The sequence below is a fragment of the Podarcis gaigeae genome, assembly GCF_964106915.1.
Source record: "Podarcis gaigeae genome assembly, chromosome: 4".
In the NCBI taxonomy this organism is placed as follows: domain Eukaryota; kingdom Metazoa; phylum Chordata; class Lepidosauria; order Squamata; family Lacertidae; genus Podarcis; species Podarcis gaigeae.
The window spans coordinates 28,258,733-28,275,922 of record NC_139677.1 but is presented as its reverse complement, the minus strand read 5'-3'; the positions used below and the strand labels follow the sequence as shown (position 1 = coordinate 28,275,922).

The following is a 17,190-nucleotide window of genomic DNA, read 5'->3' as shown; positions in this document are numbered from 1 at the left end:
TTGCACCCAGTGCAGCCTGCACCCCCTGCACCCCCCACGCTACGCCACTGGAGGGAGGAGGCCATATGGTGACATCAGCACAGATGGGGACAGTGGGTTCCCCATGGCAGTCAATTCGGTGGGACCCCCAAGCAGACCAGAGAGAAGAGTGCTATTTAAATAGGCCCACCCCCAGTTTGCTCACCCAGTCTGTAAAAAAAAAAGGTTGTTTTAGTTTAATTTTGATTATTGAAAAAGCATCCAGTGAAGTTCCATGAACAACCAATGAGGGATTTCCCCCATCACCACCACCAATTTCTTCATGGCCCCACTGGATAAAAATTCAATGGGGAGGACCTATAAGGCAATACAGTGGTACCTCTGGTTGTGAATGGGATCCATTCCGGAGCGGCGAAACCCAGAAGTAACCCTTTCCGGTACTTCTGGGTCGCCGAGGGACGCAACTTGAAAACGCACAACCTGAAGCAAAGGTAACATGAGGTATGACTGTATGGTAAAACAGCACTACCTGGTGTGTGCAGGTTGAGAAGCCTGGACTAAAATCAGATGCTGGAAATTAGTTCATATTCCAGGACTGTCTCACTCTGTACTATCACCGTGTTGTCACACCAGTTGATGCTGCAATGCACTCGCCCTTTTCATGCGTTGAAAAGAATGCATGTGAGCAGAGAGTGTAAACAGTGTGGCGGTCCCGGCCCACTCATGGGGCAGGGTGAAGCAGCTGCCTAGAAGCAGCAGAGGCCCCTGAGGGGACACCCCCATGGATGCTCCACCAGTCACTCCTAGGCTGATGCAAGAACCACTTCTCCTGCTGGTGATGAAGATGGTGGAGCAGGCAGAACAGCCATGTGAGATGCTACTTCCTGCTTCACCTCAAGTGGTGAGACTGGATGCACTGGCTGTGAAATGTGGACATACCTTCTCCAGCCCCAGTCTTCCTGTGTCAAACAGAAAGGTCAGAAGGTGTTTTCTTGTTTTTAAAGTACGCTCAGCATCAAGTACACATCAGTATCAAGTACACTTAGAAGGCTCTTCATGATGAATGAACCCATCTTTAGGTACTAAGTAGGGTTCACAATTTCAGGGAATCTGACCACATCTTTAGCTATCAAACTTGATTCTACGATAAGAGAGAGTGAGCTGGTGTCAAAAAATGGCAGCCAATCTGCTCAGCAGCTTAATGAAGTATGCTTCCTAGGAGCAGGAAGGCATCATACCGACTGTGTGACTGTCAGTGAAACAAGCAAGGATGTAGACACAGCACTGCTGGATCAGGGGAAAGTAGGAAAACTGAGGCAGAGTGTGTGCGACATCTTGTTTAACAAGGTGGGAAACAAAGGGCAAACATGGAAGGGCCATCTATCCCCTGCTCCTTACTCCAGACAACCAATCAATGTGCCAACCGAAGTGAACTGCAGTTGCAAGCTGGATTTTGCATTGCGAATGTATCCAGTTCTCTTTCAAACTTTTTCAACCATTGTTTATTCCAGGGAGACTATTCTAGAATGTTGTATCGGCAACCATTGGAAATGTTCTTTGGATTTCAACTCTAAATTCCATGTTGCAGTCACCGGAGTTTGTACACACAACATTCTTTGACCTAATTAGATGGCTTTCCTATTATCTGCTGCTAATATATTTACTGAATAGCATCATATCTTCTCTTAGCCTCCTTGTTTCTATGCTAAAAAGGACAAGCTCCCTTTAATCTCTTGTCACAAAATGAATTTGGATGAAATTATCTAAACCAGCTAATATTATTTAGTTCTTTTATCTTCTTCATTGTGCTCTCTCAGTCTCTCGTTCTCTGGCAGGCATCTAGGTAAAGGTAAAGGTAAAGGTACCCCTGCCCGTACGGGCCAGTCTTGACAGACTCTGGGGTTGTGCGCCCATCTCACTCAAGAGGCCAGGGGCCAGCGCTGTCCGGAGACACTTCCGGGTCACATGGCCAGCGTGACATCGCTGCTCTGGCAAGCCAGAGCCGCACACGGAAACGCCGTTTACCTTCCCGCTGGTAAGCGGTCCCTATTTATCTACTTGCACCCGGAGGTGCTTTCGAACTGCTAGGTTGGCAGGCGCTGGGACCGAGCAGCGGGAGCGCACCCCGCCGCAGGGATTCGAACCGCCAACCTTTTGATCAGCAAGTCCTAGGCGCTGAGGCTTTAACCCACAGCGCCCCAGCTTTAATTCTTTCCTATTGAACTTGGTTACTAACAATGGACAATACTATTCCAGATGTAACCTCGCCAGTGTCTTGTACAAAGGTCCCAACCTTCTCCTGTCCTTACTAAAAATGCATTGCCTAATTAATCCAACTATGTAATCTACCCTCTTTGTATAATCATCACATTATACTTTTTTTCCCCATGCAGGAGGATGTAATGGTGCTTACCCACCGGCTCAGCCTTCCACACACTCAGCAAACATTTGCACATGCAAGTTTATGGATGTACCGGTAGGTTCCATGCAATGGGCAGCACTGCCTTTTGCAGGGTTTTGCAGCTACAGTATGCATAGGCCAAGAACAGAGACAGCATGCACAACCCCCAGTTGGTCTGTTGACAATTCTGTGATCTCTTCAGTCTGTCCTGGATGCATTCGCTAAAATTCTTATATCGTTGCCCTTACAATAATGATCAGTTACTTGAGCTGTTGAATTCGGTTCTTTATTTCTCCACCTGGTGAAGTCACACAATTAGTGTTGACTCCAGATCTTGGGTGGGTCTGTGGTTGGACCCTAAGCAGAACACCTCCATTCCTCCTCGTTCTTCTGACCACACCCTCTTGCAACAATTTGTTCCTCTGCCCAAAGGGCAAGGCAAGTGCAGAACTTCTCTTTGCATTGCTCCTAAATTCAGAGAGTGCCATTGAACAGGGAGCAACCATGAGGAAGAGGAAGGATGCGTCGGGGAGATACCCTCTGCTAAGTTGAAGGCTTGAGCCCTATGATGCCAACCTTTGATGCCCTGCATCTGGTTCACACAGTGTAATTTTTTAAAATAAAAAAAAACCCATCGTGTTAGCAATGCCTCCCAACTTTGTATTTATTTGCACATGCCATACTCGCTCCACCTCCTGCTGTTCGAGTGTCCAGATTTCTGAATAAACTTTCTTACAGAGATAATTACATGATTCTGTCTAGGCCAGCAAAGTATGAATTTCTGTGAAATTCTTATTCAAATGCTCCACTTGAATGAAAGTGCATGGATCGATACAGTCATTCTGTGTTGAGCTTTCATCAAACCTTCTTAAAGCTACCTATTTGAAGAAAGAAATAAAAAAAATACTTTTTCCATAAAATTTAATCTACATTGTGTCCACACAAAGGGGAAAAAACACCCTCAGCAGTAAGGTAGAAATTAACCTAATCAAAATTATTGGATGAGAACAGAATGCCACAGGATCTAATTCATGCACAATTCATATACTGATGATAGGTTTTACTGGACCATGTGAATGTATTTAAAATATTGAACATGAAGACCAAAGTTCAGCCGAGTCGACAGCTGAGTAACCATTTTTTAAATGAAATTCATTATTGTTGCCCTGGCTAGTCTTTAACTGCAGGACAAGGAAATAGAAGCTCCCCTATAGTCAAACTACACCAAACATTAACCCTTTAATCATCTTTTAACTTGACCACTTCCACATTCTAGGATGACAGGAGGTGAGTGACTTGACTAATATAGTGAAAAACAGCAGGATTTAGCTAGATGTTGCAGCTGATCAGGAAGTTATGGGATGGTAGTATAAAAGGCCTCTTCCACATAAATCTCCATGTATTAACATGGGATGGTATTTTTCAAATGAAAAGGAAAATGCAAATTGCAGGATGCTATCCATTTGAATAGATTCCCCTCCCCTATTGTTACCCTGTTAAGCTCTGCTGGGACATGGAATAAGCAAACTGTACAAATATGAATACAGTAGGGTGCTTTCTTGGGGCTTGCAGAATTTGCAGATTACTACTGAGTGTGGTGAAGTCATTATTTTTCTCTTAGTCAGGATGTCTGGTTTTTCCTCTTTGAAAGCACAGTATTCAAGTCCAACCAAAGTGAACTGCAATTGCTGCGTGCTTTGCAAAATCTGGTGCAGAACAATTTACACTGGCCAGAGTTGCAGATGAACGCACGTATGAAAGCAATTTCAGAACGTTCATGTTCAAGATTTTCCTGCTCTGTATAAGCTTTGTAAATTGGTTTTTTCCCCTTCAGAGATGTTTGGCATGCTGGGTTTTGCGGGTCTGTCTTCCTGCCACACATTCTACACCTGGACGGTTCTATAATTGATAACATAATTATCAGCAGAGTCATATTACTTCACCTGGAACATTCTCAACCATTTATCACAATGTTGATCTTTATTTTAAACATAAAAAAATCGGGCGATCATTTATGTCTCCCGTGCTCTTTGTATTTATTCAAGAATATTTAACAGGAGACAAAAGGTGACTTATTCATTATTCATCCCGAACAAGGCAAGTATGGCAATTTGAAAAGCCTGACATTTGAGCTTTTTGCCAACACTAGCAAAATTATATCCTTCCCATTGTAAATCAATGAAGTAGAATCATTGTGCACAAAAGAATTAAATTGCCTTGTCACTTTAATAAGGCCACCTTATATACATCCTTCAGCCAGTGCCATTGAGCAAAGAAAGAGTGCTTCCTTTGCCTCAGCTGCCTTAGATCTCAGTAGGCTTTCCAATTAAATGAACATCCTCTTAGTCTTTTGCAGCACTCTGGGCAAAGAGGAGGAATGAAGTTAGGATGGCATTGGCACAAACCTTCTACCAATGGCACATACCTATCAACGTGAATTAACACTCACCCCTTTCCTCCCTAATTTTTTTTGGGGGGGAGGGGGCAAACTTTTAACTGGTTTACCCATTATCAAAATGCGAGAGAAGCACTTGAAAAAAAATCCATTGAAGATTTTGCCCTCTGGGATACAAATATTAGTATCCTGGACAGACCGTGTCAGTACCACCAAGACATCATGTCCAATCAAGCTGAATGCAAATGGCATGAGAAAGAATGGGAATAATTTTCTGTATTGCTAACCTGCGACTCTGTTATTATAATCAGAACTGGGTCCGTCCCTCCTTTTGCTAGCCTAACCCCTTCAGCACTTCTCTCCCTAGAACGTTAACCTTTGGCGTTGCTATTTTAGTTCTCCGAGACAAACAGCGATTTGATGATTCAGAATCAATGGTCCTCCTCATCCATTGAATCCATTGCACACTGACATTCATGGAGCAAAAGTGTATACTTAAAGTACATTTCCCCCGTCCTTGAGAAAGAGAAGGAGATGGGAGGGAGAGAATACTGCCATTAATTTCTCTCCTAGGGCAGTCTTTTAATAGAATCTTCATATTTCAAAACATGTTCAAACTGCTGCAACCTCAAATTTATGTGGGGCATCAATATTTGGCATTGTTTTGATATTGTTCTGAAATATAGATAATGAAATGGTTAAGAGGGGTGGGTGGGAAGGAGGGAGCAAAATAAGACCATGGCAAGGAGCCTTGAATAGTCTCAATGCCGCCAACATTTCAAGTTTTCGTCAGAAAATGTTAATGCCAAATGACCTTTTTTCTGAAGGGCGTTTTGAGGAGACCAGGCGAAAAGATCATTTCTGTAATATGGTTACCATAGTGATCAGCCCTTTTTAAAAGGCTGGGGGGGTGGGAGAATGGATGTACATTTGCAATCAACTAGTGACTATAACAACAAATGGGCTTGATAAAGCAACACTTTGAATTTAATTCCAAGCAACAAGGATAGCGGGGAAGAAAAGAAGCTATTCAAGGAGGTGGACAAAAGGGACCTTTGGTAACATTTATGATGAACTGGGAAGCATTTTGCTTGAAAAGGATATACTTGAACATAATAGCAGCCAGGTTTCTCTTCCCAGCTATGATTTCACCATACGTACTGGAATAATGAAACATGTGATGCAGTGATTCTCAAACTGTGGGGGTTGGGGCGACAGATCTACACCATACATTTAAAGGGCAGGACTTCCCCCAAAGAATCATGGGAACTGTAGTGTTTACCCTCACAGATATACAATTCCCAGGATCCTTCACAAACCACAGTTACCAGGATACTTTGGGGGAAGCCATGAATGTGTTTTAAATGTGCGGGGGAATCTACTGAAGTGTGTCAAGAAACACTAGTGTGCTAAGAGATGAGCAGATATATGAACATAGGGCCATTGCTCCATCCACCTCAGTACTGTCTACAGCAGCTTTTCTAATCCATGGGTTTCCAGATGTTTCCGGACTACCATAATCCCTGACTGCTGCCCCTGCAGTATGTTAAGTGGAAAAAACAAGTCCCCATTGATTCTAGAATAAAACATCATGTGTATACACCCTTTGCGAAAGATTTTGAACCAAGCTTTTTTTTTTTTTTACAAAATTTTATTTTGTGTGTGCGCGCACCATGCGCACACCTCCCCTTCCAACACAACTCCATAACTGCCTCCTAGGATTTTTTCTTTTTTTATTTTCTTTTTAATGGGCATGTTGCAGCTATTCTAAAGCAAGCACCGTAAGATTTTAAAAGGCCACAGTTGGTATTTGTTTAATAAGACCCTATTGTTTCAGGAGTCAGTGCTGGGCAGGCTCTTAGTAAGCAATGAAGTCATCACGGCCAAATTAAATCCAAGTTTGGTGTCCACTTCTGTCTTGCCATTCTACAATTCAGTGAGAGCTAAACAGAACAAAATGACTTGCTTTAGAATCAATCAAATCCAGAAAGAGAGAGAGAGAGCAATTCTTTTTCTGACATGTCCACTTCCAGTACTAACCCTTCCCTTCTCAATCAGTACTTTGAGTGCTATAATTGATTGATTGATTGATTGATTGATTGATTGATTGATTGATAATCCACACGTTCATAAAAATATATCAAGGTAGTATACAGCATTTAAGAATAAAGTCAGCAATAAGCATCCATTAAAACATAATCAAAACAACAGTCAGTTTTGCTTCTCTCTGTTTCTCTTTTTTCCAATCTTCAATTCAGTTCTCTGCATTTTTAAAACAAAACAACCTCATGAAATGTCTTTAAAAATTTGGTGCAAATTTCTCCTAACACACTTTTGTCTGTGATTCTGACTAATGGACACATTTTTGCTAGCCATTTCTCCTAATATTAGGCATTTCTGAATGTTATGTTTACTAATATGTTCCTTTTTATTTATGCACAGTTTCTTCTAACGCATGCCTTAAAAAAAAATTGGTTGGTTTGAGAACTGCATTGCAAAATTTGGGGGGAAAAAGTGTGAATTTCAAAATATGGCCGCATTTCAGTTTTCTTACCGTTTCGAAAAGTGCAGATTTGATTCATTTAGTTTTAAATGTGAATGTGAATCAGATTTCGCCCCCATCCCTAACAGGGATGGAATCTGATCTGGGATCTTAAGTACACTTTTGCTTCTATGTACATATCTGTATACCATCTTGGACTGCCCTGATTATCACTACTGAATCAGATAATGAGAAAGCATTCAGTAAAACGTGTTCTCCTTAGCAGAGAGCGCGTGTTGCGGTGGGGGATACAGGCCACCCCATTTGTTGCTGGGCGGATGTTTGGAGAGACCCAGGCAGGGATTGGTTAAATTGGGTCGCTGGGGAGATTTGCCTGTTGCCAATTTGGAGGAGGGGACAGAGGTTTTAAATGCTGGACGCCCAGCTTTGGGCGTCCTCTTGGCTGCTTGCCCCGGATCACCCGCCCACCTTCCCTGAATTGGGGAGGTTGTTTGCTTGACCTTGCTATGCCTGTCATGGGGTCGTCTGCCATTGGGGCAGGGGCCTGGTAGGAATTTTGTCCATCTGGCTGATTGGCTGGTGCCATTTGTTTTTTGCCTACTGCGTAGCAAATTGTCACAACTTGTAAGGTTGGCAGTTAGGCATTGGTTAAAATTGGTTGGTGGAGGGGTAAGTGCCTACCCCTCCAATGGTGGTGCTGAAAGGGAATTCCGTTAAAGGAATCCAGGGGCTTGCGGCTTGCCGTCCTTTTCGTCCTAATCCCTGGCATCGGACTTGGGCCCTGCAAGCCCCCAGGAGCATGCGGGTGAGAAGTGAGGGACTGATGCCCAGCTTCATTTCTCCCCAGAATTGTTTCCCTGACAGGCTTCCGCTGGAATCCGGAAGTCAGTTCTGCCCCAGAGGCAAGGACACATAGTCGTAACCAATGTCTAAGCAACCACTCACATGTGTGTATTTAAATAAAGTTGTGGCCAAAATCATGCCAAAAACCTTAAACAAAAATTGATGTGTGGTGTGTGAGTTATTGGGGGGTGACTTGGGGACCACTTACTTTTCATATACCTGGAGCTAATCTTCATCAGACTCTGCAGAACTGTCACTTTCATCTGATGAACTTTTCACTTCATCCTCTAAAGATGACTTTCTCTTTTTACCTGCGCAACAACTGTTTTGAAATTTTGTTATTTGCTGTCAATAATAACCAGGGTGGATTTGATTTGAATAAAATCGATTTAAATCATGTCAGTAAGAATTGATTAAATCATATTTTTACAGAAAGACTTATTCTTGCTGGTATAATCTATAATTTACAACCAGATGAAGGTTTCATGTTTGGAATAATAAATTTTCAGAGTAGATTTTACGGTTATATCAAAAATTACTGATTTGTTTATACTGTTAGAAGATAGACAGATAATTATGAAATTATTGTGAGGTTTAATAAGTTAACTGTTTATATTTGGACAACTTTTCTGCTGTACTTTATTGGAAGGAGAAAAATATTCCTGATGAATAGCCTTTGGATTATAATGTAACTTAAATAGAAACTATCTTTAGAAAGATTTTTCCTCCAAAAGCATTTTATTTTAAAAATTAAATTTAAATTTTAAAAAATCTGTTTTAAATTTTAAAAATCTGGTTTTTTAAATCATTTTTATCCACCATGATAACAATAATAATAGTACAAATTCCACACTGCACTGTTGGATTGAGGTGGACTTTATGTTAAACCAGTGGTTTTCAAACAGTTTCAGGAATCCCTGGATTTTCTCAAAAGCTCATTAGCAGCTCCTCAGCTTGAAGATCAGTAATACTAGAAGAGGCAGTTTTACAGTAGACCTGTGTGACCATACTGGGCATTGCGCAGCAGAGGGTGCCACAACAATGCTGTAGAACAGAGTGAATGAGGCGGAATGTGTGTGCCAAAATTTAGCATCGCCCAGGGCACCACCAAAATTTGAGAGCCCAAAGTCCGCCACTGATACAGGCCAAGTTTCCCCAAAGATTAAAATTTAAAAACTCATTCTCTATCACTGATCTCACCCTGCAGTGTGCAGTCCCAAGATAAGATTGGGTTCATGCGGTTTTATGTCAGGGGTGTTCCAATGTTTTGCCCTCCAGCGGTTTCGGACTACAATTCCCATCAGCCCTAGTCCACATGGCCTATGTGGGTGTGTTGGGATCTGTAGTTCACATCATTCAGAAGGCCACAGGTTACCCACATTTTGCTATCTGAGAAACCATTCCAGGGGAAACCTTACTTACAGGTGTTTCTCGATGGAATGGGACCCTGACCTTACCTGTAGTTAAGCTCTTAATACCCTTTTGATGAAAACATACACATAAAGCCAAAGAAAATTGCCTTGCTTGTCCCAGTGCAGCATGCTGATTAATTTAGGAATCTAAATTTAGAATTCTACTGGTATATCTTGGTGTGATGTATTCCCTCTATAGGGAAATTTTTTAATGTCTACCATTTTATTAGGTTTTCATGTATGTTGGAAGCTGCCAAGAGTGGCTGGGACAACCCAGTCAGATGGACAGGGTGCAAATATTATTATTATTATTATTATTATTATTATTATTATTATTATTATTATTTTCTCACTCTTCCACATAGACCACCAAACAAGAAAGCCCCCTTTTCCAGATGCAACCAGTTTAAGATATTACAAATGATCTAAACTTTCTTTCAAAGAAAATAAAAGCATTTTATAGGCTTTAGATGGAACTATCCCATTCATTCATTTATTCAGTCAGTCAGTCAGTCAGTCCAAAACCTATAGCCCTCAGCCACACATCTCTCAATCTCCTCCTTTTTGTGGATCTCATACCTTCTTTCATGAATCAATATGAAGAAAAAAATAAAATCCTGCTCTCCTTTTCTAAACTATAACATTAGAAACGTTTTCTTGGGGCTAAATCCTGGAATATTTTAAGTAACTCATGGGAGGCCAATATTTAGCTAATCAAGTTTGTATAAAGCGTCAACTTACCTATACAGCACAAATATACAGAAGGCCACCATGACGATCACTATTAAGCAAATAAACGCTTTCATGTATTCTAAAAATAAAAATGCAACTTTCTTCAAATTTCTGACAGGGTGAAGTGTTAATTTTGAATTTATTTATCTTCTTTATAAAGGACAGCTTTGCTACAAGCATGCAATGGAGAGTTACATGGTCACTACAAGCACAGCAGTTGCCTACCTTACCTTGTGGTCTGTGCCACTGACTAAAACAGGCCTCTGAGAGTCATCCTGTTCTGCCTAATCCTATAGATAAACTTCCCTTCAAAGCGATTGAAACCATCTTCTGAACTGAAAAGGTACAGTTGACATCGTCAGACTTTTCCTGTGTGGCACAGTCTTCACTTTAAGAGGAGAGATGGTTCTCTCATTTATTTATTTTTTTTAAAGGGCCACATTAACCAGGATATTTCCCCTCCCCCAAATCATGCACACATGCACAACTGTATATTTAGGCAACATTTCAGTTAAGGAGAGCTTCATACACAGCCTGTTTGGGTTTGTCTAAACGATGAAAGGACGGCAGTCATGAATGCTGAAGTCCATGGCCAGCCATTTATCCTGTATTTGAAGGAGTCAGCTCTTTGAAGCATTGACGGGTCCAAATAGTTTAAAAGATTGCAGTTAAAGTTAAAGAACCACAACACTTGGACAGCCCAAAGTTTTCCCCACTATCATGAGATGCATTCTACTTCTATTTAATTTATACTAAAGGTAAAGGGACCCCTGACCATTAGGTCCAGTTGTGACCGACTCTGGGGTTGCGGTGCTCATCTCACTTTACTGGCCGAGGGAGCCAGTGTATAGCTTCCAGGTCATGTGGCCAGCATGACTAAGCCGCTTCTGGTGAACCAGAGCAGCGCACGGAAACACCATTTACCTTCCCGCCGGAGCGGTACCTATTTATCTACTTGCACTTTGATGTGCTTTCAAACTGCTAGGTGGACAGGAGCTGGGACCAAGCAACGGGAGCTCACCCCGCCGCGGGGAGTCAAACCGCCGACCTTCTGATCAGCAAGTCCTAGGCTCTGTGGTTTAACCCACAGCGCCACCCGCGTCTCTTAATTTATAGTAATTATTTCAAAATCTGAATTGGCACATATAGATTGGCCTACGCAAATTTTATGCAGATCTGTGTCCTCTGTTTGATGATGTGGTCATCCTACCAGCAGTGCAGGCCAGCTGAGTTGGGGAGCTGCTGTGGCCAAGGCCCATTTAAGTAGCCAACAAACAAAGCAGGTGGCTCAGGCCCTGCTAAGGCCCTGCCAAGTCAGAAGCAGCACTTACCGCCTCCATCTAGTGGAGACCCACAACCAATGGGATTGTAGCCCTGAATCCCAACAGACTCTCAACAGGTTTATTAATCTGAGTTCAGATGGGCCCAGCCAGGCAAGTGGAAGGCAATCCACACTGCCTCTGAACTGGCTCTGTGCCTCAGAGTCCCATGTTGCGACTGTGCATAGGATTATTTGGTATTCTCCTAGGTATTCGTTTTCACTGCATTTTGTTCTATCCTATATTTCAGAAAGTTGGCTCCCAAGGCACTTCGCAACTGAATTCCAGTGCAAAGCGAACACTGAAAATGCAATGCAATTTAAAAAAAAAAAGCAACCATTCCTGTGCAAAATCAAAGTTCCTTTTCCCAGTCTCCAGAAACTTTTCTGCCTACTCCATTACATAGCCCTAAAACACTTAGGCATGAGATTGGCTGGCTGCCCCTAATCTGAGTTCTTTAACACAGGAGTGGAAATATTTGGATGATGAGGATTCCCCCCCCCCCCGCACTTTGTCTCTTTTTATAATTTTCCATGTCCCTATAAACCAGGGGTCCTCAAACTTTTTTAAACAGGGGGCTGATTCACTGTCCCTCAGACACTGTTGGGGGCCGGACGGGAAGTTTTGGAGAGTGGAGACAAGGACAAGCTGGTGCCTCACCTGCATCTGCCGCCCCATGCAGGTGTTTCCACCCCTTCATCCTCCTGAGGTGAAGGCCACCGCCTGGGCCACTTCACCACTGGCCTCATCGTCCTCCGTCATGTCAACTGCCATTGGAGCGCAGCAGCGGCCCCACTGAGCCCTAGCCCGGACCTTGCTGTCCTCCTCCAGGAACGCCGCTGCCGCCCCCTTCATGGGGACACAGAGTGGCAGCAGCCACAGGAGCACCAAGGTGGCAGCGGCGGCGGAAGAGACTGAGCGGCGGTGGCTCTGCCAATCAAACACGAGCCTCAGTTACCTCAGCACAGCGTGGGGACGTCTCTGCCAATCAAACGCTGCGCCTGGTGCGGCACAGCATTTGATTGGCAGAAATGTCCACATGCCACACTGAGGTAAAACAGGAATGGCGTTTGATTGGCAGAGCCGCCGCTTGGCCTCTTCCTCTCGTCACCATCGGTGGGAGTCTCGGCTTCGCGGCGGGTTCTTAAATGGCTGGGCGGGCCAGATTTAGAACCCTGGCGGGCCTGATCCGGCCCAGGGACCGTAGTTTGCCGACCCCTGCTGTAAACCTTGAATACACTACAAGGGTCCTGTTAAGAACTGGAAGAAACAACTGGGACATTTTGTCTTTCCTCCAGTCGCAAACTTCATGGTGCCATGTCTGTCAGTTTGGTAGTGATACAAAACCATCCACAGTACAGTCAAGATGGTGGATGCAATACTACTGCCCATACATACACATATACATACATAGTATATTCATTACTAAATGATAGAAAAGAGCTCTCCTGCCAGAGAGAGAGATACTAGGACAGAGCATGCTCACTAGCCTTCAGGAGCCATGGGGTATTGATAGTGTCCATTGGAGAGGAGGAAGGAAAAACGGGGTGGGTCGATAGGAGTTGCCTTGCTTAAGCCACGGGATCTTATAGGAGTCTTGAAATAAGGACTTTGGTGTAGAAGTGCACACCATGAGTTTTAAGAAAAGCTCTTCTCCTTGTGCTATATACAATGAGGCTTCAAGAGGGAAGAAAGGGGAAATGAAAAGTTTCTTCTTTCCTGTCAAACATTTGTGATCATGCTGTATCACATCTCCTTGTTTTTGTGCAGTAATTGCCAAGTTAATTTGTGGCTGTCCCAGGAAGTCTGCTTTCTAGAAGCAGCCACAGAGGGATGGCAATAATAATAATAATAATAATAATAATAATAATAATAATAATAATAATATTCTTACTTGAAGAAAGGGGAATTTGCTCTAAAGGTTGGCAACTGGGCTTGAGTTTGGGCTACAAAATTATAGTTACTTACGTGGTACAGCTTTCTTATAGCACGTTTGTTTGTGGAAACAGCACCCCAACTCTGAACACTCAATTCTTGATACATTTTCACGGCATATTTCATAAAAGGGGAATTCACATACTTCAAAAAAGAGAAACACCCAAAAGCCCAAAGTGAATTGCAAGCATGATTTTTAAATAGATCTATTCAAATAAGAGTTTTGCACTGCTGTTCTGTTTGTTTTAAATAGATTACGAGCTGCATTCAATAGCCTTAATCCTAAAACCTCATATCCAAAGACTTTTTGCACATATGTGGATCTGTCATGCTCCCATATGACTGATTTGGGACAGGGAAACCAAACTTCTCACAAAATTTCTGTGTCAAGTGGAATGCAAACAGCAGACAGATATTGTAAGACACTTCTGCACACAGATTTCTATGCTGAAGTTAACGCAGCAGGTCAAAGTAAATGGGAAATGAGTCACTTGAGCTGAGGGACAGGATGAAACCCCAAAAGACTAGATTCCAGCCATACCCCTTCCTCTCAATAGTTCTTCAAGTCGGAAGTTTCTTTTTCTGTACTCCTGCATCTCCTGACCCATGTTTAGCACTGACACTTCCTTCGTGGTTCTACTTACTGACCTTTGCCAAGTAGACAATGGAGACTGTAACTCAGCAGCCTCTCAACAGATATGGATACCATGAACCACAGTGTCCTTCTGGACTGGCTGTTCAGGATAGAAACTCTGGCACACTTTCATTGCTACCTAGTATGCCCCACAGAAGGCAGTGCTTGTGGGACCATTACTCTGCCAGCATCCTGTGCATATTTGCAGGACCATATTTTGGAACACAGAAAGCTGAGCTTTAGACAGGCAGCCAGATCACTGACCCACCAAGCTCAGTTTTGTTGACAATGAGTGGTAGCTGCTCTCTGGGGTCTCAGGCAAGAGTCCTTCCTTGTCCTACCTGAACATGCCAGGAATTGGACCAAAGATCTTTTGCATAAGAAGCAAATACTCAACCGCTGAGCTATAGTGGCTCTTCCCCATCCTCTCTATGTGAGAGCCCTTCACATATTTGACAATGGCTACCATATCGCCTCTTTTCCAGGATAAAGATACTCCTTCAAACATTCCTCATCGGACTTGGGTTTCCTAGCCCCTTTAGGACTGGGCAATATCTGGTTTTCAAGTTGTGAAATTTCAGCAGCTAAATACCGCGATATGATATGTCATGTCTGACTCTGGTATGTATCACGGCTGCTTCTTCCTCCCTGCCCAGCCCTACAAAGCCCCCATAACACTCCAGCTCACACAAGCTAGAGGAGCATCGGGGCTTCATTCAGTTGCTCAGCTGGGGGACAGGAGCTTTCCTTAAAGGCACAAGCAAGCAGGCAGATGGAGCCCATCTGCAGGCAATTTGAGCTGCCGTGTTTTAGCACCAGCTCAAATTGTCTGAAACTGGTATCGTTATCTGAATGCCATACCAGTTTCAGACGATCTATGCACATATATAATTTTTTTATTTAAAAAAATATGTTCAAAGATGCCAGTTTCAACAGCCCCTTTGCTCTTGTATGCGTCCATTTGCATGCACTCTTCCCATTTTTAACAGATTTATATGTGGTTGCCACCAGAGGGAGCTCCCCAGCAGATAATATAACACCTGTACAACTTTTGCCAGAAATCTTACGGTGGTGGCCTCAATTGGAAAGAACGATTGAAAACTTTTCCTGAAATAATTGAATCATCATTGTTTCAGCCAGGAACAGCACAGCTAACAGCAAAATTAGTCCACAAATGTTGTAAAAGATGTTCTCCCCACCCCCATTTGCTTTGATCTGCTTGAAAACATAGATTTTATTTATTCCATTAAGGACTTCCAGCAGCGAGGCATAGCTGAATAGCTTTCAAACAGAGAGCTAGGGAAGCAGCTTGTGTTAGTGTAGTAAAGATTGTTTTATTATGAGCAACAGGTTGGATACAACTCTGTACTATTAAAACACAGAGAAAAAACCAAGGTTTCCAGAACACTTCCTGTGTAACTTAATTTGTTCTGTATCCTAACAGTGAACGTGAATATACTGCAAAGTTAACTTGACCGTCTCTTGCAAAAAGTCATCTTATTGTTGGGTACTTTCATGGCAGCAATGCAATAGTTTGCTAACTTCTTACCTGCAAACCCGTAACGGAGGAAATTGGTATTTCGTTTTTCCAGCCGATGAGGCAAGGGTGGAAATTGTATTGCCCTGTCTAACTTCAGAGGCGAATGAACACACAAGCCAGGAGGAGACCACAATGTTAGGCAATACATTAAGAAAACAAGCCTTGTTTTCTGCCCAAGTTCTTCCAGGTCTTTCATTAATGGGCTTAATTATACTGATCCGTAAAAAAATATTTAATGCAGTCATGTAAACAAAAACAACAACGGCTACATTCTTGTGGATTTGCCAACAGCTTTGATTCGTAAGTTCTTTCAGGGGAAAAAATACTCAAGATATTGGTTAAGTGCTACTATTTCCATACATTTATAGCAGGTGGCTGATCTAGCTAGTGTGGAAACCTGCCTTGATGCTTTCTCTCCACCAAGTCTGCCACATGATCTCCCCGCTGTCATGGGGAACAACTAAAGGATGCTGCAAGTTGTGACATCACAGTTGACTGTGTGTTGTCATTAAACTGGTTGCCTAGAGTACTGAAGGTTGAGAGGAAGTAAAAAATGCAACACAAAGCCTGAGCAAAGAAAGGAGAAGATGAGGTTTGTAGCTCTCCCCGGACTCCTGCAAAACTGCCCATGGCTTGGAGAAGTTATCTCCTTCTTCTAGCTGAGGAGGCTGTACCACATTGTCCATACAGGGTATACTGCTAAGTTAACAGGAATTGAGCAGACTATGAAGCCTAAGGCTAAAGTGCCAGGTGGAGGGAAGCACATTCAGTGCTGGTACTGGTGAAGTTAACAGCACAGACACTAGAAATTGATGAGCTAGCTCCCTTTATATGAATGTAGAAATCTGTCTCGACTTGGGGTTGGGGATCTAGCCACCCAAAAAATGATTATGTACCAGTTCCTTTTGTGGCTGAAAAGCCGGGAAATTCCAGACACGCAGAGGGTTGCAATGAGAGAACAGGACTATTCATTAATGTTTTCCCCATTTCCTAGATTGCGGGATGATCTCCCCAAGAAAACTCAGCTTTCCAAGGCAAATACATATTTGTTCTCCAAAACTGATGCCATTTTTAGCCTGTCTTAATGCTCCTCTTTTAATGGGGTGGAGAAGTACATGGTTTTTGTGTGTGTGTGTATGTTTATTTATTTTTGTTTATTTGGGGGGCATTTTTATATTTCAATTCCTTGCAAGTCACTTTTCCTCACAGAAAGATATGGGGGGGATCATAAATAAAAATAATGCACCATATCTCAAAAGTGTCAAAAGGTAAGCCTGGGGAAACCTGTTGAAAGTTTCGATTGTAAGCTCCTCAAGGCAAGGGACTGTCCTTTAAGCTCCTGCATGTTTGCACTAACATATACTGTGCAGTAATGTAATGTCAAACATTAGTTCCAGGATTGGGATTAGTTCCAGGATTGGGATTAGTTCCTATTTCCAAATTCACAACACGACTTAAGTATTTAGATATTTAGCCCCATGAAATTTACTCCCACTC

General features: G+C 42.7%; 2 protein-coding genes across 5 annotated transcripts in view; both read right to left on the bottom strand.

Annotated features, from left to right (window-relative positions):
• Positions 1-3,016: 3,016 nt before the first annotated feature.
• Positions 3,017-17,089, bottom strand: TEX29 (testis expressed 29). Of its 4 annotated transcripts, none has more exons than XM_083735399.1 (5): positions 15,703-17,089; positions 13,553-13,663; positions 10,275-10,344; positions 8,330-8,443; positions 3,017-3,258 (listed from the first exon to the last, which is right to left on the bottom strand). In XM_083735399.1, exons 1-4 carry the CDS (start codon positions 15,887-15,889, stop codon positions 8,347-8,349), a joined length of 465 nt encoding a protein of 154 aa, XP_083591525.1. In that variant the 5' UTR covers positions 15,890-17,089; the 3' UTR covers positions 3,017-3,258; positions 8,330-8,346. The 4 variants fall into 4 exon arrangements, with proteins under 4 accessions (XP_083591525.1, XP_083591524.1, XP_083591526.1 ...); XM_083735398.1 differs by lacking the exon at positions 3,017-3,258 and adding an exon at positions 4,588-4,740; XM_083735400.1 differs by lacking the exon at positions 3,017-3,258 and adding an exon at positions 6,495-6,718 and having other exon boundaries at positions 10,275-10,314; positions 15,703-17,086.
• Positions 11,019-17,190, bottom strand: part of ARHGEF7 (Rho guanine nucleotide exchange factor 7) — a 91,616-nt gene continuing 85,444 nt past the window's right edge. The window contains exon 20 of the transcript XR_014563388.1: positions 11,019-11,369. The gene's annotated coding sequence lies outside the window, so the exon portion shown is untranslated. The remainder of the gene's footprint in view (positions 11,370-17,190) is intronic.

Bases quoted from the DNA above. Each gene is read 5' to 3' on its own strand.
- TEX29 (XM_083735399.1), bottom strand. From the start codon at position 15,889: ATGAAAGACCTGGAAGAACTTGGGCAGAAAACAAGGCTTGTTTTCTTA. The intron at 13,664-15,702 runs GTAAGAAGTTAG...TCTTTTTTGAAG, and splicing joins CCTCCGTTACGGGTTTGCAG to TATGTGAATTCCCCTTTTAT. The intron at 8,444-10,274 runs GTAAGTTGACGC...ATTTCAAAACAG, and splicing joins TGTATATTTGTGCTGTATAG to TTGTTGCGCAGGTAAAAAGA.